Consider the following 24,704-nt stretch of genomic DNA (forward strand, 5'->3'; position numbering starts at 1 on the left):
ATTTAGAAGTATGTTGGTGTATTAGTCCATGCTTGCATTGTTATAAAGAAATGCCTGAGGCCAGGTACGGTGGCTCCTGTCTGTAATCCTAGCACTTTGAGAGACTGAAGTAGGCAGATGCTTGAACTCAGGAGTTTCAGACTAGCCTCAGCAACATGGCAAAACCCTGTCTCTACAAAAAAATTAAAAAAATTAGCTGGATGTGGTACGTGCTTGTAGTCCCAGGTACTCTGGAGACTGAGGTGGGAGGATTCTTTGAGCCAGGAAGGTGGACGTTGCAATGAGCTGAGACTGTGCCACTGCACTCCAGCCTGGGTAATAAAGCAAGATTGTCTGTCACAAAAAAAAAAAAAAAAAAAAAGAAAAAGAAAAAAAAGAAGAAGGAAAGAGAAATACCTGAGACAGGGTGATTTGTAAAGAAAAGAGGTTTAATTGACTCATGGTTCTGTAGGCTGTACAGGAAGCATAGCTCTGGCATCAGCTTCAGAAGAGGCCTCAGGAAGCTTACAATCATGGAAGAAGGTGAAGCCAGGAGCGGGGACACCACATGGTGAGAGCAGGAGCAGGAGTCGGGGGAGGTGCCACACACTTTTAAATGAGCAGGTCTCACAAGAACTCACTCACTATTGTGAGGACAGTACCAAAAGGATGATGCTGAACAATTCATGAAAAATCCACCCCCATGAGCCGATCACCTTCCACCAGGCCCCACCTTTAACAGTGGGGATTACGTTTCAATACGAGATTTCAGTGGAGACACACATCCAAACTATATCAGTTGGTTTCCAAATATTTACTAGATATCTTTCTTTTATTAATTTTTAACTTAGTTCCCTTATGGTTCAAGAAGATTCTTTGTATGACTTCAATTATTCTAAATTTGTTAAGGTTTGTTTTATGATTCAGAATATGGTTTAGCGTGGTGAATATTCCATGCATGTTTGAAAAAAAAAGTTTTCTGCTTTTGTTAGGTAGAGTATTTTATAAAGGTAAATTATGTCAACTGGACATAATGTTGTTTGGGTCTCACCTGTTGGTACTGATTTTCTGTCTACTCCTATCAATTACTGTGAGAGGAATGTCATTCTGCAACTGTGGTTGTGGATTTATCTAGTTCTCATTTCCGTTTCTGTTTTAAGTTTTTGGAACTTCTCTTAATAGGTGTGTACATTTAAGATTGTTACTTTTTTTGATTTATTGAACCTTATCCCATTATGCAATATCTCTGTTTATCTTTAGTAGTAGTTCTGGCTTTGAAATCTATTTTGATATTAATATAGCCACTACGTTTTTTCTTTTGATTAGTGTTTGTATGCTATCTCTTCTTTCATCTTGTAACTTCTATTCCCATATGTGTCTTTATTTTTAAAGTAGGTTTCTTGTAGATAGTTAGGTCTTATTTATTTTTAATCAAATTTGGCGAACTCTGTGCTTTAATTGGTGTGCTTAGATAATGTATATTTAACGTAATTATTGATATGTTTGAATTTATTTTGTTATTGATTTTCTGGTTGTTTCCTGAAGGGGTGGCCTGCCCCTCCACACCTGTGGGTGTTTCTCGTAAGGTGGAACGAGAGACTTGAGAAAAGAAATAAGACACAGAGACAAAGTATAGAGAAAGAGAAAGTAGGGACCCAGGGGACCGGCGCTCAGCTTACAGAGGACCCACGCCGGCCCCGGTCTCTGAGTTCCCTTAGTATTTATTGATAATTATCTTTACCATCTTAAAGACAGGGGAGTGGCAGGACAATAGGATCAGAGAAAAAAAGAGGAAATCGGCAGTATGACATATGAACAAAAACCTCTGAGACATGAATAAGTTTAAAGGAAAATGCTGTGCCTTGAGATGCATATGCAAACATCTCCATAAACCTTTTAGCAGCATTGTTTCAGTCTATCACATGGGGAGAAACTTTAGACAACACCTAGCTTTCCTAGGCAGAGGTCCCTGCGACCTTTGGCCGTGTACGTGTCCCTGGGTAGTTGAAATTAAGAGAATGGTGATGACTTTTAACCAGCAAGCTGCCTTCAGGCACTTGTTTAACAAAGACACATCCTGCACAGCCCAAAATCCATTAAACCTTGAGTCACCGCAGCACATGTCTCTTGCAAGGACAAGGTTGGGGGTAGGGTCACAGATTTACAGCATTTCAAATACAGAACAAAATGGAGTCTCTTATGTCTACTTCTTTCTATATAGACACAGTAACAGGCTGATCTCTCTTCCTTTTCCCCACAGTTTCCTCTGTCTTTCATTCCTCTGTTTTCCCTTTCTATTGATCTCTCACTATGTTTGCTGACTCTTTTTTTCTTTTCTTCTGTGTTTTGCTATTAAACCCATCAATTGATTTCTTAATTTCACACAGTGTATTTTTTTCACTTCTAAAATTTCCATTTCGTTCTTTAAAAAAAACTTTAAAAACAGACTTTATTTTTAGAGCAGTTGTAGGTTCACAGACCAATTGAGTGAAAAGTACAGAGAGTTCCCATATGCCCCCTACCCCTATACATGCACAACCTCCCACACTGTCAACATCTGGTACCAGAGTGGTACCTTTGTTACGTAAAGATGAACGTACACTGAAATATCACTATCACCCAAAGTCCATAATTTACATAAGGGGTTTATTCTTGGTGGCAGATTCTGTGGGTTTGAACAAATCTATAATGACATATATCCACCATTATAGTATCATACAGAATAGTTTCACTGCTCTAAACATTGTCTATGTTTTGCGTATTCATCTCTCCCTCTCTGCTAAACTCTGACAATCACTGACCTTTTTACTATAAGTTTTACTTTAAGTTTCTGTAAGTTTTTACTATAAGTTTCTATAGTTTTGCCTTTTTCAGAATATCACATAATAGGAATCATACAGTATATAACCCTTTCAGATTGGCTTCTTTCACTTAATAACATGTATTTAAGTTTCTTCCATGTAATTTCATGCCTTGATAGCTCATTTCATTTTAGAGCTGAATAATGTTCCATTGTATGGATATACCACAGTGTATTAGTCAGGGTTCCCTGGAGGGACAGAACTAATAGGATAGATGTATGTGTGAAGGGGAGTTTATTAAGGAGTATTGACTCACATGATCACAAGGCAAAGTCCCACAATAAACTATCAACAAGCTGAGGAGCAAGGAAGCCAGTCCAAGTCCAAAAACCTCAAAGGTAGGGAAGCCGACAGTGCAGCCTTCAGTCTGTGGCTGAAGGCCTGAAAGCCCTTGGCAAATCACTGGTGTAAGTCCAAGAGTCCAAAAGCTGAAGAACCTGGAATTTGATGTTCGAGGGCAGGAAGCATACAGCAGGGGAGAAAGATGAAGTCCAGAAGACCCAGCAAGTCTCCTCTTCCATCTTCTCCTGCCTGCTTTATTAGCTGCACTGGCAGCTGATTAGATGGTGCTCACCCAGATTGAGGGTGGGTCTGCCTCTCCCAGTCCACTGACTTGAATGTTAATCTTCTTTGGCAGCACCCTCACAGACACACCCAGGAACAGTACTTTGTATCCTTCAATTCAGTCAAGTTGATACTCAGTGTTAACCATCACACACAGTTTATTTATTCATTCACTTACTGAAAGACAATCTTGGCTGCTTCAAGGCTTTGGCAGTTGTGAATAAAGTCACTATTTATGTCTATGTACAGGTTTTTGTGTGGACATACGTTTTTAACTCATTTCAATAAATGCCAAGGGATGTGATTGCTGTATTGTATGTTAAAAATATGCTTAGTTTTGTAAGATGATTTTTTTTTTTTTTTTTAATAGTTTCTATTATTCTGCCAATAACTTCATTTTTTCCCCTTTGTTCAAGAGTGTTTGTCTTTACTTCATGGAGCATAGTTACAATAGTTGCTTTAAAATCTGTGCCTGATTATTCTACCATCTTGGTCTTCTCAGCGGTAGCATTTATTGACTATTTTTTGTGCAAACTAGTAAATTTTATTGGTTCTTTATATGCTGAGTTATTTTAGATTGTATCCTGGACATTTTGAATATTTAATTTGGATGTTTTTCATTAAAATCCTCAAGAGATTTGGAAGATTGTTTGATTATTTGAGAAAGTAATCATACTGGTTTTGTTCAGACTGTCTGTATTTTGTGAGTGATAGTTTCAATGTTATCTCAGTTTTCGGAACCTCTACTAGGCAGCTTTGAGTATGTTCCATGCATGCACAGCTCAAGGTTAAGCCTGGGCCTATGCTGGTTCATACACAGAGTTAGGAGATCCATTTCTGTAATCTCTTATCTCCAGGATTCCCCATAGTCACCCACCTATATAAGTTTTCTATTTCTTATCCTCTGGCCCAATGGATAGGGGTTCTTTTGGAGTTTTGGCTGCCTGTGCTGCTACCAGGTCCTGTGACCAGGACTGTTTTTGGTGCTATGTGGAGATGGAACAAAGAGAGAGAAAATTTACCTACTGACTTACTCCAGTACTCTCTGGACCACAGGAGCCCTTTTCTATTTGTTTAACTAGAAAAACAGAATTTCTATTGGGATTTTAGCTGACCATGCTACTTGCCACCCTGGCTCTGCTAGGCAAGCTGTGAAAATTAGGAGAGGGAATGAGAACACAAGGATTCCTTTCTGTGTTCTTCAGCTTAAAGGATCCCAGCCTTCTTTCTAGACGGAAGGGATTTATCTGAAGGTATTAGCTGTCTGCAGTACCCCCTTGGCAGTTCATTTGTGTGATTGCTCTCCGTCTAAGGCTGTGAAAAGAAAGAGGAAATAAAATGAGAAACTTAATCCTGTGCAACTGAAACTTAATGCTGTTTCAGTTTTTGACTTCTCTTCATAATCTGACTGCATTTCTTTACCTTTCAGAGTCCTTAGGTAGTTGTGTTTTGTATTTTGTCTAGAATTTTTAGCTGTAATAATCAGAAGAGGTGGGCTTTATTGAATTCACTCTTGACTGTACTTTCTTTTGTATTCTTTTTTCACTTCTGTCTGTACTACCTCTCTCAAGATACAATAACTGATGCTAATCCTATCCTTTTATTCTTTGAAGTAGAAACCAGGACTATCCCTTTAAAGACCACATCTGTCACTTCAGGTATTTTTACTTTTGGCTTTCATTTGCTGGCTGAGTGGGTTAAACCTGTTTAGGAGGAATGCAATTCAAGAACCTCACTTTGAAGCTAACCACAGCAATCCTAGTTTACCTCTAAAATGCAGTGTGCAACCACTCCTGTCATCTGTCTTTTGTATGCTCTTCATCAGCAGTCTTCCTCTTCCTTCCTAGTTCATTTATTTAGCCTCTGATTCATTCTTCTCTTCTCCCACCCCGTTCTCTTTTACCAGCCCAGCCTACCAATACTTACTCTCCCTGAAAGGATCTTATCCTTTACCAGAAGTTCAGTTATTACCTCTAAGAACCAGTCCTTTCCCTTTTAAATTTTCTTTTCCCTGAAAGAGCCACAGTTTTATGTATTAGAAAAAAGAAGATATATGTTTGCCCTTAAAGGGATTATAATCATTATAGAAAATTTGAAGGTTTTCAAAAAATTAAAAAAAAAAAAATTTCCCAAAGCCTGACTATCCAAAGAGAAACACTCAATGTTATGTGTGTGATCTTGAGTGAAAATTTAAAATTTAGATTAGAACATTTTATAAATTATCCAAACTTTTTGTAGGAAAAAAACAGAAAATGTAAATAATCAGTTAAAAAAAAAAACACTCATAATCCACTGTCTAGAAGTAAATACTGGTTTTAGTTAAGAGTATGTGTGCAGATAGGTGTGTGTGTGTGTGTGTGTGTGTATGTGTGTTTGTAGGTTGCTTGGTTGGTTAGGGTGGGGAATGGTTGAACCTGATCTGGGATCACAGCCTTGCTGTGTTGGAGGAAGGGGATGGGTGGAGTGGATGTTGATATGCAAAGGTTGATTTAAACAGTTTCAATTTTGGTATTTGGACAAGGCTTTAGGTGGAATCTCCTGGTGAACAAAATTGGGGAATGGAAAGAATTTGGTAGTGTTATGTTTTGTGTCTTCCTGTCCCTTTTCTTCTCATTTTCCAAAGAGCTTGCCCTGTTCTGTAGGCTAAATCTTAGGCCTCTATGGCAACAAAGACTGTAGGCTAATGGCTCAGATGACAAAGAAAACAAAAGTTGGAAAGGGGCTTTCTCTACATTTCAATCAGAACATAGCAGGACTGCAGCACAGTCAGTACTGGAGTGAACGCCATTGCATCAGTTTTGTAGCGTCAGGGAGTTCTAGAAAACAATGCGTTGTGTTGGGAATTAGCGTTCTACCAGTAACTATGATATTGGTGGGGCAAGGGTGAAGAGAGGACCAAAGTAGAGGAATATGAAGGAAAAGTAATGAGCAAACTATTACAAGTAATCCATGAAGACTCCAAAAAGGAATTAGGGGTGATTTTACTGGAGAGAGAGGTCCTGGGATCAAGAGCCTAAGGGGTGTGTGTGTATAAATATGTGTCTATTTATGTCTACATTGAGCTATATCTACATCTATCTTTCTTCAAAAATAGTACATTTTTATATGTACTATTGTATAATCTTTCTTCCCTTAGTAATATACCTTGAAAATCTTGTCATATCAAATATAGAAATATTTTATCATTTTAAATGGCTGCATTATATTCCATTGAATGCATGAGGATTCCATTGTAATCATTGTATGCATGTATGCGAGTATCAAAATGTATTTAACCATTATCTATCTTTAGGTTGTTTTCAAGCTATTATTAATTTATTAGCAGTTCATTATTAAAATAATGTATTTTTCTCCTTTAAAAAACATTATTCTCGCTTCTCATACTTTCAGCCATAGAATCCTTAGATGGCATTTAAAGGTTTCTGACTTATTCTTGCTCATCTTTTCTGTGTAACCACATTTAGTCTGTTTTCAATTTGATTTACATGGCCAGTGGTACTGCCCCAAAGGGAAGAGGCAAAATGGACCCTAATAGTGCCCATACGTTGCTCACCTTCTTTCCTGCCCATCTCAAGGCTCATTGTCTGGCAAGGATCTGTTAGACTTACATATTCTGAAATACGAATGTTATAAAACTGAGTGGCCTGGCATGGTGGCTCACGTCTGTAATCCCAGCATTTTGGGAGGGTGAGGCAGGTGGATCACCTGAGGTCAGGAGTTTGAGACCAGCCCGGCCAACATGGTGAAACTCCATCTCTACTAAATGTACAAAAATTAGGCTGGGCACGGTGGCTCATGCCTGTAATCCCAGAACTTTGGGAGGCCGAGGCGAGCAGATCACGAGGTCAGGAGTTTGAGACCAGCCTGACCAACATGGTGAAACCCTGTCACTACTGAAAATACAAAAATTAGCCAGGCGTGGTGGCGGGTACCTGTAATCCTAGCTACTCAGGAGGCTGAGGCAGGAGAATCCCTTGAACCCAGGAGTCGAAGGTTGCAGTGAGCCGAGATTGTCACTGTACTCCAGCCTAGGCGACGGAGCGAGACTTTGTCTCAAACAAAACAAAACAAAACAAAACAAAACTGAGTGGATTAGATTTCTCAGGGACATTTTCATTTTAAAGGCAACAAAGAAGTTTTAGAACCAAGTGATTGAAATTCTTAGGTATGTGGGAGAGGTGTTGCATTTTGTTTTGTTTTGAACCAAGGGGTTCGGGGGAGGAGTTGGGGAGCAGGATCACTTGGATACTCTTGAACTCCATCAGGACGTGACCTGCTTTTCCTGAATGAAGGTCTGATCCTGGCGGTCCTGGTCTGTGTGGTGGGAATACTATCCTATAGAACGTGGACTTACCATGCATTTACTCCCAACTCGGCATTCAGTTATTTCACAGGGGGAGCTTGAAATTGGTCGGGGTAAGAGCATTTATACCATAGAAAGCAGAAAACACTATAACTCAGGTTTTTCATCACTCTTCTCCCAACCCAGACCCAGTTGTTAAACATTACCAGCACAACATTGACTTCTTATTCCTCAGTTTACCAGGCTGTTACTCAAAATTCCCTCTACAGCCCTGCTTTGGAGCAGTTGGGAACTTCAGCATTTTGATCCACCTTTTTGGAGCTGCCTCATGTGAAAAATGGATGAGACCTACGTCAGCAAACCTGGTAAGAACTCACCAGTCCTGTCCTGAGGATGGGGTGTTAGTTTTTGCATTGCCCTTCACCCTGGAGAGTTAAGCATAAATTCTTCGGGTGGAGGTAAAATGTGACTACTCTGTCTACACCAGGTGGAACATCAGGAACACAAGTATGCAAGCACACATTCTTGTTCACCCACACACAAATAAACTTCCTTTTAGAGTGAAAACCAGAAACTGTTTAAAGCACCCATTTAAAAAATAAAAACTAAGAGTTCTGAAAACAAGTAATAACAACTGATCTTTGGACTTAATTTTTTTTGAGACAGAGTCTTGCTCTGTCGCCCAGGCTGGAGTGCAGTGGTGCAATCTCGGCTCACTGCAACCTCCACCTCCCGGGTTCAAGTGATTCTCATGCCTCAGCCTCCCTAGTAGCTGGGACTACAGGCACACACCTTCATGCCCGGCTAATTTTTTTGTAATTTTAGTAGAGATAGGGTTTCACCACGTTGGCCAGGCTGGTCTCAAACTCTTGAGCTTAGGCAATCTGCCTACCTCGCCTTCCCAAAGTGCTGGGGTTATAAGGCTTGAGCCACCGTGCCCAGCCTAGACTTAATTTTAATGGTAAGGGAAGGGAGCTATAAGGAAGAGGAGGAAATGAAATTGAGGTAGAAAATAGGAAAAGAAAAGAGAGGGGAGGGGAAAAGGGATGAAAAAGAAGAAAAGGGTGAGAAGTAAAAGAAGCAAGTAGGGAGGAAAAGTTTGGAGAGGGTGGATAGGAGGAAAAACTGGACTGTGGAATGGAAGATGGAGAGCCTGCTGGGCTTTGGGGTGAATGTGGTGGTTGGAGTTCAACTATTTTGGTTTCCTTGGGCACAGGCCCTGAGAGGAGGTTACCCCTGCTCTGACTGCACTCAGAGGTTTAGTAACAATCATATTCTAAGCTTTTATTTTTATTTCCATCTTTATTGTCTATTTTTGACCATCAGAATATTTTCTACTGGGATTTTAAACATCTTGTGACAAAATTACTTAGAACTAAAGATTTAGAAATTTAGTAATTAATATTAGATTGTATTAATATGTATAGCCTGTATTTTGCTTTGGTGGATTTTAAACCTTATAGATTGCATTAATTGTTTTTAAGAAAGATTGAGAATGTCTTATTTCACAACGTCTAGAGATTGCACCTTATTAAAAAATAAACCTATTTTTAGTCTACGTAGGAGCTGGTGTGAGAAACACACAATGCAAGCAAATAAAGTGAGAAAAGATAATTCAATAAGAGGCTTCACTGATTTAATGTTTATTTAACTGCTTTGACCAAAGTGCTTGGTTCTTATATGAATAAGAAAGGGGATGAGTTATCCACCAGAATGAAAATTATATTCTGGTTTGAAGCTTCTGCTGTCAGATAATACAGTTTTCTATAGTGTGGAAGAACAGCATCATCTTCAAGCATGGTGGAATTAAGCATGGACAGAACCGTGTTTCTCACCCAGGAGGAGGGTAGGTTTGATGAATTGTTTACAAATTTTGTGTTTGGTGGTAGTAGCAGGGGAGGGATCGTGCGGCCTTCTGGTCACCAGCAAACCTGCAGAATGATTCAGTGACCTTTCCAGTTGATTTAGATAGCCTGTGTCCCTCGTGTCACTGACTGGCACCTACAGTAATACTTGGTGTTATTTAGCTTCTTGTCACATATAACTTTCTTCTCTTCTTTCCTTCGATTGTCCCTTCCCTCCTGAGGGATAGCAGGATTGAGGCCACAGGCTGCCACTCAGGGCATTCACTCTCTGATAAGAGTCAGTAAGGTGGAGCCACTGGTGCCCCCTTAACCCCTGTTACAGGTGGGCAGAGGCTGGGCTGCTAGTATGGTATCCAAAGGACAGTAGCTGTGCTCACTATGGCAGAGTCTAATTTTGAGATGTTGGGATTCTGGAGGAGAAAAATTTTGTGTGCTGCTGAGTCACTACAAATTGATCATTATAGGTAGTAAATAGCAGAACAGAAGAAAGAAACAGGAGGGTACAAGACTGATCATGAAATAATTGGAGTGAGGAGTTCTATTGACTGTAACAATGTAAGACATTTGCATGTACACTGTGAGGTTGATTAGGAAAGAAGCTCTTTGTTCTGAAATGTCTTCATCAGTGAAAGTTGAAGAGATATGCTCAGCTGGGATACAGTGAACTCAATCTACTCCTCCAGGACTGGATCTGCAGAACTCAGATCTACCTTCCGTGACAGCTTCTGACTGTTGGCGTACAGAGCTCTTCTCTCTCTCTACGTGTAGCTTGTCACTCACTTGGCTTGCACCGATGGGGTGGGGCAGCCTCAGATTGTTTTATAGGTGCAATTATTTCACTCCTTTAGATGAGGGTTGTGTTTTATGTTACTCTTGAAGCCTCATTTATTTGCCACATGGTGGGCACATGAAGATACATGCTAAATGAAAATTGTGCAAAGAGCTCTGAACTTGGAGGCAGATGACCTTGGACTTTTATTCAGTCTATACTTGTTACAAGTGAGCTTGGATAAGACTGATCTTTCAGCTTTCTTCAGAATGAGATATAAAACAAGTAGAACATATAAATAAATAGAAGAAAATATACACAGATATTACATGATCTTTGAATTATAAGACTCACTAAGCATAAATGCCACTGAAGAAACCACCAAGAATAGATTTGCAAGTATGGAAAGCTTTTTAATTCTATGTATCAGAAAATGTAATAAACAAAATTAAGAGGTAAATGACATACTGAGAAAAATACTTCTACTTGGTAAGTCAAAGTATAGAAAATAAGCAAAAGATACAGTCCACAAAGAAAAAAAATACAAGCAGCTGATAAATATATGTGGTCAAAGAAGTGCACTTCAAATCTACAGTGAGATACTTTTTAATCAGCTCAAATTTTCAGGGAGACCCATTCAGTCTTATATGATGCTGGTGGAAGTGGAAATTTCCTGGAGCAGTGTGTATTAAGAGCCATAAAATGCTTATTTCCTTGAAGTTAATAAGAAACTTGCTAGACCTGTATGAAGGATGCCAACTTAAAACAATTTATAAAATGTTTGTATTTATTTTTTTCGTGATCTATAGGTTTTAATGTTTTTGAAACAAAATTAACCCATAGTAGACTTTGGTAGACAATGTGTGTCTTCTACCTAGATACCCTCTAATTCAGTCAGGGTTTAATTAAAGACATATAAGTACTAGGATAAAAATGTATTTGTTTTTACTGGGGGACATACTGTGTTCCTGCATGGAAAGATTCAGTTTTATAGGTGTACAATTTTCCCAAAATTAATATTTAAGTTTAGTGCAATTCCAATAAAAAATTCTAGTAGGATTTTATTGGGGAGGGACAGGTGTGATGGGAATTGATGATGTGATTTTAATTTTTCTTTTATGTTCTGAATAAAACATTTTGTTGGGGTACAGAACATTTTATGATGGAAGAATAAATAAGAAAACCAAGAATATTTTGAATAGGAACAATAAGTTGGAAAAATGTATGCAGTGGGATATTAATATGTATTATAAACCACAGAAACTAAAGACGAGTGATGGAATGTATATAGATGGAACAGAATAGAGTGACCACATATAAGCCCTAGTGTATGTGTGAATTTAGCATGTGATAAAAATGAAGAAAAATTCAGTGAGGCAAAAGATGGTTTTGGGTCAATTGAGAAACATTTTGGGAAAAAGTAACAATAGATTTTTACCTAAAAGAGTACAAGAAAACAAATTCCAAATGGAATTAGTTAAATGAGGGAGAATGACACTCAAAAACTTGAAAATAAAGCTGAATGCCTATATAATTTTGTAGTGAGAAAGACCTTTGTAAGTACACAAAAGCTATAAAGGAAAAAACTGATAGAACTGATTATACAGTAACTTAAAGCTACCACAAACTAAATTAATAAGCAAATAATTAATAATAAGCTATTTACAACCACAAAACTTAACAAAGTTAAAATACTTTAAAAAAAAAAAGCCGAGAGACCTTCTCTGTGGCCACCCTTGGGTTGGGTAATTCACACGAATGACACACAGAACCCAGGAAAGCACTTTTATTATGCTTACAATTTTATTATAACGAAAGGACACAGATAATACAATCAGCAGAGGGAAGCGACATAGGGCAGAGCCTGCAGGGGTCCATGCACAGAGCTTCCCATCTTCCTCTCTCTACAGAGTTATGGATTGTGTGACCTCCTGGTCACGATATGTGACAATACACGCAGAGTACGGCCAACCAGTGATGCTCACCTGAGCCTCTGATGTCCACAGGGTCAAAGCCCTCACCATAAATCACATCTCTAGACTGGTGGCTAAAGCCCTCAGGCCAACAAAGACACTCATAACACGTCGGGCATTCCAGGGGCCTGGAGAGCACCTCCCAGTAGCCAAAAGCCCTAAGTTAATTCTTCACTACACAGAAACCTATCATTTTATCCCTATCAAGTTGACAAAGTGTAGCAGATGCCATCAGCGCCAGGACACATTTCTGGACATTTCAGTGCTCCCCAGTAGATTTCTAAGGGTGGTATTTGTAACTCCATGCCTGAGAGCTTTAAAAAAAAAAAAAAAACTGCTGAAGGCCCTGTGGCCTTTTCCTTAAGTAGCCCTCTCTTGGCAGTGGCTAACACCTGTAATCCCAGCACTTTGGGAGGATAAAGTGGGTGGATCATGAGGTCAGGAGTTCAAGACCAGCCTGGCCAAGATGGTGAAACCCTGTCTCTACTAAAAATACAAAAATTATCTGGGTGTGGTGGCAGGTGCCTGTAATTCCAGCGACTCAGGAGGCTGAGGCAGGAGAGTCACTTGAACCCGGGAGGCCGAGGTTGCAGTGAACCAAGATCGTGCCACTGCACTCCAGCCTGGGTGACAGAGTGAGACTCCATCTTAAACAAAATAAAACAAAGCAAAACAAAACAGTAGCCCTCACTTAATGACTCTTGGAGTTGTCATGTAAGACCATAGCCCTTTAGGTGGGATAATGCTGGGGCATTTTGTATTATTGCCCAGAATTTCTCTGCAAGATTAAGTTCCAGTTGCCCACTGCGATAGGTGGCTTAGTAATGTACCCTTTATTGGCTGCCTTTGCTTCTGGTTACCACTTACCCATATCCATCCCTATTTCTGTATTACTCAGATAAACTTCCTGCACTTGAATCCTTGTCTTAGTGTCTGCTTCTGGGAGATAACAAACTAAGACATAAAATTTAAAATGAAATTCAGAGGTGACATGAGTACATGGGAATAGATGTTCTCTTCTGCTCCTTTGTGGAGTGTAAATTGGTTCAACCTTTTTGGTGGATACTTTGGAAATATTTATCCAGTAGCTTTGAAATACGCATAGTCTTCAACTTAGTAATTCTACTTCCGAGAATATTTCCTGAGAAACAGCTAGGGATGTGTACTAGGTTTTCTTTTCTGTTTTCTGAACAATAAACTACTTTGAAAATGAAGAAAAGGATGCTAAATGGCATTCATAGATAAAGCTTTTATGTCTCATTATATTAAAGGTAGGATGCAACAAATAATTGACTACAGTTTTTCTTTCATAAGCAAGTTTATTAACTTTTATTTCTTTCATAAGAAAGTTTATTAACCTTTAAAAAACTTTCCTCAGCGGTAGATTAACTTTTATTGAATGTAGCTATTAATAAGAAATTTTAAAATTGATTGCATACTGAGCTTGGGCTGCCGTAACAAAATACCATAGGCAAGGTGTTTTACACAACAGAAATAGAAATGTATTTTTTCACAGGTTTGGATGCTAAGAGGTTCAAGATCAAGGTATTGGCCAGTTAGTTCCTAGTGAGGGCTCCTTCCTGCCTTGCAGATGTGTGCTCACGCAGCGGGGAGAGAGAGTAAGCTCGCTGGTGTCTCCTCTTCTAAGGACACTAATCCTATTGCATCGGGGTCCACCTTTATGATCCCATTTAACATCAGTTACATCCTTACACCAAATACAGCCACCCTGGGGGTTAGGAGTGCAACACATGAACTTTGGGAGGACACAATTCAGTCCAAAGCATAAACTAATAAATAGCTTAGTTATTTAGTAAGTTTTAGAATATTTTTATTTGCTCCTTTTGTTCTTTTCTAGCTCTCTGGGTCATATGTGTTGATGAGTATCTCTAGTAGGTAAAGCCTGTCTCCTATCACTTTCTGGGTCCATCTACATAGGGGTTTTTGATGCCATTGTCCAAAAGACTTGGTTTTACTGCTTACCAGCAAGATAGGATCAGGACTACTAGACATGGCCATGAGTGACCATGAAGCTGAGAGTTGCAGCAGTCCCCTCAGCCTTCCATTGGTTGCCCCTGTCCTGTTTTCATGGGCCAGCTCATAGGTGGAACCTCAGTATTATTCATGCCCAGCACTCCAGTTTTTCACCAGAGATGAATCCTGGGCTGTTTGGCTATGATCCTTTTTCTTTCTTTGGTGTTTCACTATTTTGTCCCATGGGGCGTTAGATTGCTCTCCCAGTCAAGAGCACATCTGACACTGAGAATTTCCCTGGATATTCTTCTCTTTGCCAAATCAGATTTCCTCAACTAAAATCCTGCGTGATCCACAGCTATGCTCACCATTCTCTTTAGCCACTGTATCTCAGTTACCCAGATGGTATTATGGTTCCAGCCTCTGCAGAGGACTGCCTTTGCTGGCATTGGGTCTCCATGGCATCGAATACCTTGCACACTTTTGTAGCCACTCCCACTTCATGACCCTCAAATCTCCCAAATGTTAAGTGATAACTTAGAAAACTACCAAGTAATGTGGATAACACATTCCCCAGCACATCCATGAACTCTCGTCTGTTTGCACCCCATCGTTCACTCCAGTGCTGTGCCTCACTGGCATCTTCTTCTGATTTGGCACTTGGTGATGAAAAAGGTGAAAGGTTAATGGTCAAATTGGCTGCATCACAATATCTTTATTTTGTTGCAGCTCACCCATTGATTGCTCACTTACCAGTCTCACTTGCTCACTTTTCTGACAGGTCTCCTAAGTGATCTTTTGTGTAAAAAGAAGTTTAGAAAATGCTGCAGGATAAATTGTATGAGGTACAGTAGGGACAAAAAAGCAACTACATCATCATAAGAACAGTTACCAATGCACTTGTAATATCCTAATTAGATACAAGGCAAGAAAATACAAGGGAAGGTAAAGTAATTTGAAACAATTGTGCATTAGTTTTCTAGGGATGCTGTAAGAAAAGACCACAAACTGAGCAGATGACACTGCAGAAAACCGTGTCTCATGATTCTGGTGGCTAGAGGTGTGAGAGCCAAGTGTCAGCCGGGTTGGCTTCTTCTGATGGATGTGAGGGAGAGTCCGTTTCATGTCTCTCCCTTAGCTTTGGGTGGCTTGCTGGTAATCTTTGGCATTCCATAGCTTGTGGCAGCATCACTCATCTTCATATGGCATTCTCCTTTTACATATGCCTGTGTCCAGATTTCCCCTTATAAGGACACCAGTCTTACTGAATTAGGGGCTATTTTACTCAAATACAATCTCATCTTAACTGACTACATCTGCAACAACGCTGTTTCCAAATAAGGCCATATTTGGAGGTACTGGGGAGATAGGACTTCAACATATGAATTTTGGGGGGACAAAATTCAACCCATAACAACTTGGAAGTCTTTGTGGTGGATCAAGAGTTGAGTCAGAGTCAGTTTCTTTTATTTTATTTTTGAGACGAAGTCTCACTTTCTTGCCCAGGCTGGGGTGCAGAGGCATGATCATAGCTTACTGCAGCCTTGACCTCCCCAGGCTCAGGTGATCCTCCCACCTCAGCCTCCCCAGTAGCTGGGTCTACAGGTGCATGCCACCATACGCAGGTATTTTATTATTATTATTTTTTGTAGAGATAGGGTTTCGCCATGTTGCCCAGCCTGGTTTGGAACTCCTGGACTCAAGAGTTCCACCCACCCTGACCTCCCAAAATGCTGGGATTACAGGCGTGAACCATCTCGCCTGGCCAAGAGTCAATTTCTTAAGAGATGTTTGTTTACTTATTTATTTATTCCTTGTTCGGGGATAGAATTATTGCACCTCGCTACCACCCTTAAGACTATACTGCAAGTCTATATATGAGTAAATTTCAGACTAAAAGCACACTGTGTTTGGGGCACTTGAGGCAACACTCCTTATTATGACTACTTTAGATGGCCTAAAAGGGCAGCATAATACTAGGATCCTTGGGGATTGCCACAGTACATTTATATTTCTGTGCCTTCAAAGGGTTAGTGAGTTAGTACTCCTGAGACTTGACATCTTGTTTGCTTATTTTTATTTTCCCAGTGTCTAGTATAGGCAAAAAGTTCCTGGCAAATGGGTCAATAAACATTGAGTTAATCTTATCAATCAATGCTAAGATGTATATGTTACGTATATGTGTATATATGTACATACGTATACATTTTCACATTTTACCATCTTTGAAATAAAGACTGTCTCACAATACATGGAGTATAACAATTGTCACTGTTTTCTTCTCTTAATAGCAAATACAGTAATGCCTTATAAGCATTGGTTTCTTCGATTTGATGAAATGGGATATTTGCACAAAATTTACCCAAGAAATTGCTATCGTTTTTACATGAACAAGGTAGATTATAGGTGAAACACCTAAAACTGGTTTTTAATGCTCCATTTTTTTTTTTTTTCAGGAGAGTTCTGTATTCCTCAAAGATCCCTCAAGAATTTTGTCAGTGTTGCCATAACTTATTGTTTATTAGTCTGCTTGGGTTGCCATAAGAATGTACACAGACTGGTGGCTTAAACAACAGACATTATTTTCTTACAGTTTTAGAGTCTGGAAGTCCAAGATCAGGGTGCCGCAGGGTTGGTTTCTAGTAAGGCAACCTTCTCACTGTGCTCACATAAACGAGGCCTTTCTTCTGTGTGTGTTTGTGGAGAGAGAGCTTTGGTGTCTTGTTCTCTTTCTATAAGGTCACCAGTTCTACTGGATTAGGACCCTACCCTTATGATCTCATTTATCTTTAATTATTTCCGTAAAGGCCCTGTCTCTAAATACAAATACACTGGGGATTAGGACTTAAACATAAACTTGAAGGGTGGAGGTACACAATTCATTTCATAACACTCTGGTTTGGATGGCAATTGTCTAACAAAGATCTAGTTGTTTTGGACTCAGCTGGGTGGCTGTGAGCTGGTCTCTGGGTTTGGACTGGATTTCTCACTGCAGAACTGCCCTTTATCATTACCTGTTTATAGGGTATTACTAGGAAGTGATGTGTCTTGCTTCACATTATTACGTGCCAAATGCTAATTGTGGAGGACCTCTTCTTCTTCTACCCTCTTAGGTCTTAGCCATTAGGTATTAGTTGTCAACCCTCATGGCTTCCTTCACCGAGTTCTTTTAGGACCTCTCAGGGCATTGCTACACTCTGCTGATTTCTCTTTGCTACTGTTATCAAATATGTGTTCTAGCCAAGGGGGCTACATACTGAGCTTCAACACCAGCCTGTGTTCATGATACATCATGGGTCACAAGTGAGGCTGGAGGAGAACTTGTCTGCTGAGGAAGTAAGCACATGACCTGTCACCAAGGAGTCACCATTTGGCCAAGATCGAAATCCAACACTAAACTTCAGTACACATCACCATCAGGTCGCAGTCCTGAACATGCATTGTGTTCCATGCCTCTGGAGACCCTGGAATGTCAGTGAAGGACAGCAGGCAAGGTAGTTTATGTACAAACAATTGTTGACCGTGAAATATTTTATTCAGAAATGAGTAAAAAATAATCTTTTTAGCAGATTTGCTCAGTTGGTTCACTGAAGGCAGATGAATTGGCACTTTGCAGCTGAGAGCCAATGCAGGCTCTCGCAGGTGGCTTCTCTCTGCAGGCTGATTTTGGGCCCCCAGCAGGGCCCAAAGCCCAACAATAAGCGCATGGCTCTTAATTCTGTGCAACTAACAAATCCCGTCCCGGTGTGCTGAGAGCGCCCTCTAGTGCCCAGCAAGTTCCTCAAGAACGGAGTGTAAAGACCTTTAAGGACCTTCACTAGGAAGGAACCACCATACTTTTGAATTTCAAGCCTAACCTGAAGGTTATTATTTAAGGAAACTGACAAATTTTCTCAAAGAAATTATTGTAATTGGAAAATATTTAGAATGTAAAAGCATTCTCCAAAGAAAACCAAAGACAACTACAGTGATTCATTTACTTTAGGTCTACAACAACAAAATACTGATTTAACAATACAAATAACATGCTCTTTAGCTCTTTGAAGGATGGCAATGAGGAAAACTGGAAGAATTATCTAGCAGTTGCTGGCTGACCCACATTCTAAGAAATGTTAAGATAACAGGTGAACATTCAAAATTCAAATTTAGCACTTTGGAGGCGCTTATTTGCATGACAAATGGATTATTTCTTTTACAGAAGGGCTTTCTGGCCTGGGTTTTATTACCAATTAGCCTTAAGCCCAGCAGAGCTTTAATTAGAATGCAAAGGGTTTGTGGGATCTGTGGACACTGAGGGAACAGTGTCTTAACGTTGAGATTTTTTCTAGGATTAAGTACATGGCCTCTGAGTTACATCTGCTGTATATAGCACAAATTATATAAACGTTGGTATTGCCTGTCACCTAATACAATTATTTGTACAGACAGAGTATGACATTAATTCCTGCAGTGAACAACTCTATAGACCCTTCATCCTAATGTGTCCATTTAAATGAAGCCCTATTTGCTATGCACAGACTTTTTCAAAGAATCTGTTAGGGAATGTGAATACCAAGTTATAAGCAACAAAAAAGAAAGCAACGAAATATAATGAAATCCCCATTACATCCCTTGGCCCTATAATACCTTTCCTTGACTTTGCTCTAAGCATTCCTCTGGCATTCCCACTCCTGACCCACATGATTATAAATGTTATTGTCTCAACTAACTATGCCAACAGGTTCATAGTATCACTTGCTACAGAGAAAGTGGAAGACTGGTTTACATTAAACATTCACGTGTGAAAAAGGATTGTTGAGCAACAGGACCGAGCTAAGAAAGCAGTTGTGAATTTTGTGCATTCAAGATGAAACAAAATGTTATCTATATGTGTTAGCTGCCTGGCTGAGTAAATAAAGAAGATTCAAATTTGGCGCAGCTGTTCTTTCTCAGTGCTGCCGGAGTATTAGATTCCCTGCAACCGTCTGTGTGCTCAGACCCTGCGTTCCATTGCGTAGGGAGCCCGCGGCTCTTTTTTTAGCGGAATGCAGCCGGGAGCAGGAAGGGTGGAGCCGGCTGGGGTTTGACTCGGCAGCTGTGGGCGAGGCCCTGCACAGTCTATTTTGAGGACTGTGATAAAGGTTAAAAATAAAGGATAGCACTTGAGTGGGCTTCATAAGGAGTAGCTATCTAATTATAGGGCTTATTTTTACAAAGCAGCAGCTGACAGCGTCAGCCCAGCACATCCCGAAAGTTCTTACTAAGACAGGAAGCTGCTACATTTGCTATGACCAATGTCACTTTAAGGAGTCTTGGCAATTACATTCTCACTTAACTTTTCCTTCTGCAGCAAGGATATTTGAGGAGGATTAGAGGATATTGCAAAAGCTCACTTTTTATTCAGACCCACTTAAAAACTAAACCCACTAAATCAACTTCCTCTCTCCTTTCTCCAACATTTATAGAGCGCCACCACACGGCAGGCACCGTGCTGGGGGCTGCCATTCGTAGGTGCAGACCCCCGCATGGTCTTTCCCTCAGAGCTGGTGGAGGTTGTGGCGCAGCCTGTGCTCAGTCTTGGCTCTGTCTCTTGAGGACCAGTTTCTCTTTGGGCTCTTGTTTCCAAGAGCCATGGAGAATGAGCAGAGCAGTATCTAACAAAGGACGGGGTCCCCTCTCAGCTTCTGTCTTCACAAGTGAATGCCACACATTTTAAACTAGAACTTTTTCTACTTACTTAGCACCTAACAGATGCTATGAGAATTCTGGTTACTTTTGCTTTTCTGTTTGGGTCGTGAGTACGTGTCTAAGTGTGACAAATGTGAACAGATTCTTTGGAGAGGTGAGGAAATACAGGAAAGAGGGGGGCCAGTCTTTTCTCTCTTTGGAAAAAATAGTCATTTTTCATAGAAACCAGATATTTGCATAATACTCTTTTTTATAAAGAAATGTTTTAACATAAAAAAAATTTAAAGATACATAAAAGTAGACTTAATAGCGTTGTAAGTCCCCATGTGCTTTTTGTCCAGCTTTAACAATTAGCAGCATGTGGCCTGATCTTATTTTGCACACATCCTCTCTCCTGTATTATTTTGGAGCAAATTTGATCTTTCTTTCTCTTTCTTTTCTCTTCTCTTCTCTTCTCTTCTCTTCTCTTCTCTTTTCTTTTCTTTTCTTTCTTTTCTTTCTTTCTTTCTTCTTTTCCCTAGACAGAGTCTCGCTCTGTCACCCAGGCTGGAGTGCAGTGGCACAGTCTCAGCTCACTGCAACCTCCGCCTCCTGGATTCAATCGATTCTCCTGCCTCAGCCTCCTGAATAGCTGGGATTACGGGCACCTGCCACCATGCCCGGCCACAAGTTCTGTATTTTTAGTAGATATGGGGTTTTACCATGTTGACCAGGCTGGTCTCAAATTCCTGACCTCAGGTGATCCTCCTGCCTTGGCCTCCCAAAGTGCTGGAATTACGGGCGTGAGCCACTGTGCCCAGCTGATATGTTATTTCATCTGTAAATATTTCAGTATGTAGTTCTATAGATAATAGTTGCTTTTTAAAAAGTAACCACAAAACAATAAATTCACCTAACATTAGCAATAATTCATTAATATCATAAACTAGTCAGTATTTATAATTATCTCAAATGCATATGCACATTTTTTACAGCTTATTTGTTTGAATTAAGATAAAAATCAGCTGCACATATTGTAATAAGTTCCTTTTTCTCTTAAATTTTTTATTCCATAGATTCCCCTTCCATGTCCCTCTCTGTTTTGTTATCCAGGCAATCAGTTGAGAAACTGAGTACTTTGTCCTGTAGATTTTTATGGATTGGATGCCTGTGGTCCTATATAACAGTGTCCTCCATTTTCTGTTTCCTGTAAATTAGTACAGTCATGCCCCTCATAACAAAATTTCTGTCAACGATGAAGCGTTATGGATGGTAGTCCCATAAGATTATAATAGAGGTCGGGCACGGTGGCTCACGCCTGTAATCCCAGCATTTTGGGAGGCCAAGGTGGGTGGATCACTTGATGCTAGGAGTTCGAGACTAGCCTGGCTAACATGGCAAAACACCATCTTTACTAAAATAAAAAAATTAGCCGGGGGTGGTGGCGGGCACCTGTAATCCCAGTTACTTGGGAGGCTGAGGCAGGAGAATCTCTTGAACCTGGAAGGTGAAGGTTGCAGTGAGCCAAGATCGCACCACTCCAGCTTGGCCAACAGAGCAAGATTCTATCTTAAAAAAAAAAAAAAAAAAAGATTATAATAGAGTTGAAAGATTCCCATTGCTTAGTTACACAGCCATTGTAACATGGTAGCACAACACATTACCTTTTCTATGTTTAGATATGTTGTGATACACACTATTGTGCTACAGTTGCCTACAGTTTTCAGTACAGTAACATGCTGTACAGGTTTGTAGCTAGGAGCAATAGACTACACCATATAGCCTAGGTGTGTGGTAGATTATACCATCCAGGTTGTGTAAGTACACTCTGTGATGTTTACGCAATGAAATCACCTAACAACATATTTCTCAGAATATATTGCTGTCGTTAAGGGATGCACGATTGTAGTTAACTCTAGAGACTTGATCAGAGTCAGGTTTCATTTTTCTGTCAAAACAACTTCATACATGGTAGAAAAATCTCATGTCTCTCTTTTTTCCCCATGATATTCTTTATACTGTCAGTGTAGTTTCTGAACTTAGTTGCAGTCTGTAAGACAGGGTGTCTTGACTTTATCACTATTGAACTTTTCTACCAGGTAATTCTTTGTTGGTTGGGGAGGTGGGGGGACTATCCCATGCTTTGTGGGATGTTTAGCAGCATCCTGGTCTCTACCCACTAGGTACCAGTAGCAGCCACTCCCCAGTTGTGACAATCAAAAGTATCTCCAGACATTGCCAAATATCCTTTAGGAGGGTAGGGCAAAATCATCCCTGGTTGAGAACCACAGCTGTAGACTAACCATCAGTTATTCTCAAAGGTTATCTGTCCACAGCCTTTAATGTTTCAAGCGCTAATCCATTGACCATGAGACCCAGGCCATTCGCTATGACTATTATATTGATTTTTTGTTGGTGCTGTGACAAATTTCTACAAATGTAGTGGCTTAAACAATACAAATTTATGATCATATAGTTCTCAAGGTGACAAGTCCAAATTGGGTTTCACAGGGCTATAATCAAGGCATCAGGAGGGCTGTGTTCCTTCTGCATGGTGTTTTCCTTCGTCTTCAGAGCCTACAGTGTAGCATCTTCCAGTCTGTCTCTCTCTGGCTGTCTTGCATCCCGCTTGTAAGAACCCATGGGAGCTGGGCGCAGTGGCTCCCCCCGTAATCCTCACACTTTGGGAGGCTGATGCAGGAGGATCATTGGAGCCCAGGAGTTTGAGAGCAGCCCTGGCAACATAGCCTTGTCTCTACAAAAAAATGAGAACATCAGCTGGGTGTGGTGGTGTGCACCTGTAGTCCCAGCTACTCAGGGGGCTGAGGTGGGAGAATTGCTTGAGGCTGGGAGGTTGAGGCTGCAGTGAGCTGTGTTGTGTCACTGCACTCTAGCCTGGGCGACAGAGCAAGACCCTGTCTCAAAGTAAAATAAAAATTTAAAAAATGAACCCATGGGATTACATTGGGCCCACTGAATAATCTGAATAATCTCTCCATTTAAAAGTCCTTTATTTAATCATAGTTGTAAAGTCCCTTTGACCATGTAAAGCAGCACATTTACAGGTTCTGGGGATTAGAATGTTAAAGCTCAGACAACAACACCAGTAAGTATGGCATTTTGACATGCTGAGTGTTTTGAACTAGAGAAGCAGCCGTGGAATCAAAGTGTCTCTGACCACCTCCTGCCCGCTGTCTCTTGCCTTTCTGCCTCTCCTGAAGCAGAGGGAGGGACTTTTTCTAAAGTTCCTATATCTGACTAAGGGAAGCTCCTCCAGAAGGAAGCAACTGACTTGAGCCCCACTCCCTATAATCTCATCAAACAGGTAAGACTGACTCGCAGGAAGGAAGGTTAGAGTTGACGCCACACCCAGAGCCCGGAGGAAGTTTGTTCCAGGTTATTATCTGAGTATATAAACTTCTATTGCTATAGCACATTGGGTTATTGGGTACTCACTTTCCTGTGATGCCCCATGCACTTGATAAGTCTATATGCCTTTTCTCCAGTTAATCAGTCTATTAGTTCATTTTGAAGACTCAAACCTCAGCAGGGGAGAGAAGGAGTTCTCTTGCCCCAGTAAGGTCATTCACATCTTTTGGGGACCATATCCATATAACTGAGGCCAGAATGTGTGAAAAATTCATCAGGAGATTTACGAGGAATGAATGCAAGTTGTAGAATCTGGGAACAGTCCATGGTTTGGTCACAGTGTCCAGGCTCAGCCTCCTCACTCTAGTTCATAGAACCACCTGGAACACACAAAGGCTGTGTGTGCATTAATCATTTACTCTATCATGTTTCTTTCTTGAACAGGGCTGAATTTTTACCTGCCTGATGTCTTTTTCTGTCTGTTTTTGTGATTGCTGGCTCCTCCAACTGTGTCCCAGACAGATTCATTGACTTCGTTTCTAAATCTGCTCTTCTTCCCCATATCACTAGTTGTGTTAATGGCTTTGCCGTCTTCCTAGAGCCAGATTTCAACCTCATTCTTTACCTCATCTAACATACAATTATTTACTAAATCCTGGGGATTCCATTTCCATGGGAGCTTTTCAATCTATCCTTTCTTCTCTATTCCTAGTGCTATTCTCTTATTTCAGGCCTCGAGTGGCTTTTCATGGATTATGAAATAGTCTTTCTAAATGACCCCCTAGCCAGTCTCCATGGCTTGTTTTTCCTCTGCTGTCAAGGGTCTCACAGAAGCAGCTATTCTTATGGAGCACTCTGAGTAGGTAATACCCTTAACCCTCAAACCACTCCCTGAGCTGCACTGAGCCAAGTGCAAGCCAGAGGGCAGAGGTTCATATTCACAACCTACAAAAAAATACCAAGACATCATCGAAAATCAAATCCACTAGAAACTTTTGTATATGTTTCAAAGGAAGGAGAGGACTCAGATTAGCCGCAGGGTCCTGTGTGGCTGGGTGGAATATTGACACTTCCTGGGACAGTGGAGGAAAGGCTAGGAGTCATTGCCTGACTCAGTGCTCAGCCTCTCCTTTAAAAAACGTGATTATTTAAAGAATAAGAAATATTTAAAGAATCTCTGATTGAAGGGGTGCTACCTTATTGCATGTCTGAAAATCCACCTGTCTGATCCCATTCTTCAGATGAAGCAACTGAGGCTCAGAGGATTTAAGTAATTTGCCTGAGGTCATGTAGACAGTAAGTGGCAGAACTGGAATTCTGTTTCAGGAATTCAAAGTTTCATATTCTTTCCACTGTTTGACCCAGTTTCATCCACGTTTGCAACTTTGTTTTCCATTCTTT

At 40.3% G+C, this 24,704-nt stretch overlaps 1 protein-coding gene across 16 annotated transcripts in view; it reads left to right on the top strand.

The window, feature by feature from the left end:
- Positions 1-24,704, top strand: part of LOC103230569 (TNF superfamily member 4) — a 278,327-nt gene that overhangs the window by 24,955 nt on the left and 228,668 nt on the right. For 14 of the 16 annotated variants that reach the window (XR_012091272.1, XR_012091274.1, XR_012091280.1 and 11 more), the window contains one exon: positions 7,977-8,072. The exons of the other annotated variants lie outside the window; for them this stretch is intronic. Coding sequence is in view for 1 of the 14 variants with exons in the window: in XM_073011787.1 (XP_072867888.1) it covers positions 7,977-8,072 (96 nt within the window). In the remaining 13 variants the exon portion in view is untranslated. The remainder of the gene's footprint in view (positions 1-7,976; positions 8,073-24,704) is intronic. 16 annotated transcript variants of the gene reach the window in all.

The sequence above is a fragment of the Chlorocebus sabaeus genome, chromosome 25, assembly GCF_047675955.1.
Source record: "Chlorocebus sabaeus isolate Y175 chromosome 25, mChlSab1.0.hap1, whole genome shotgun sequence".
NCBI lineage: Eukaryota > Metazoa > Chordata > Mammalia > Primates > Cercopithecidae > Chlorocebus > Chlorocebus sabaeus.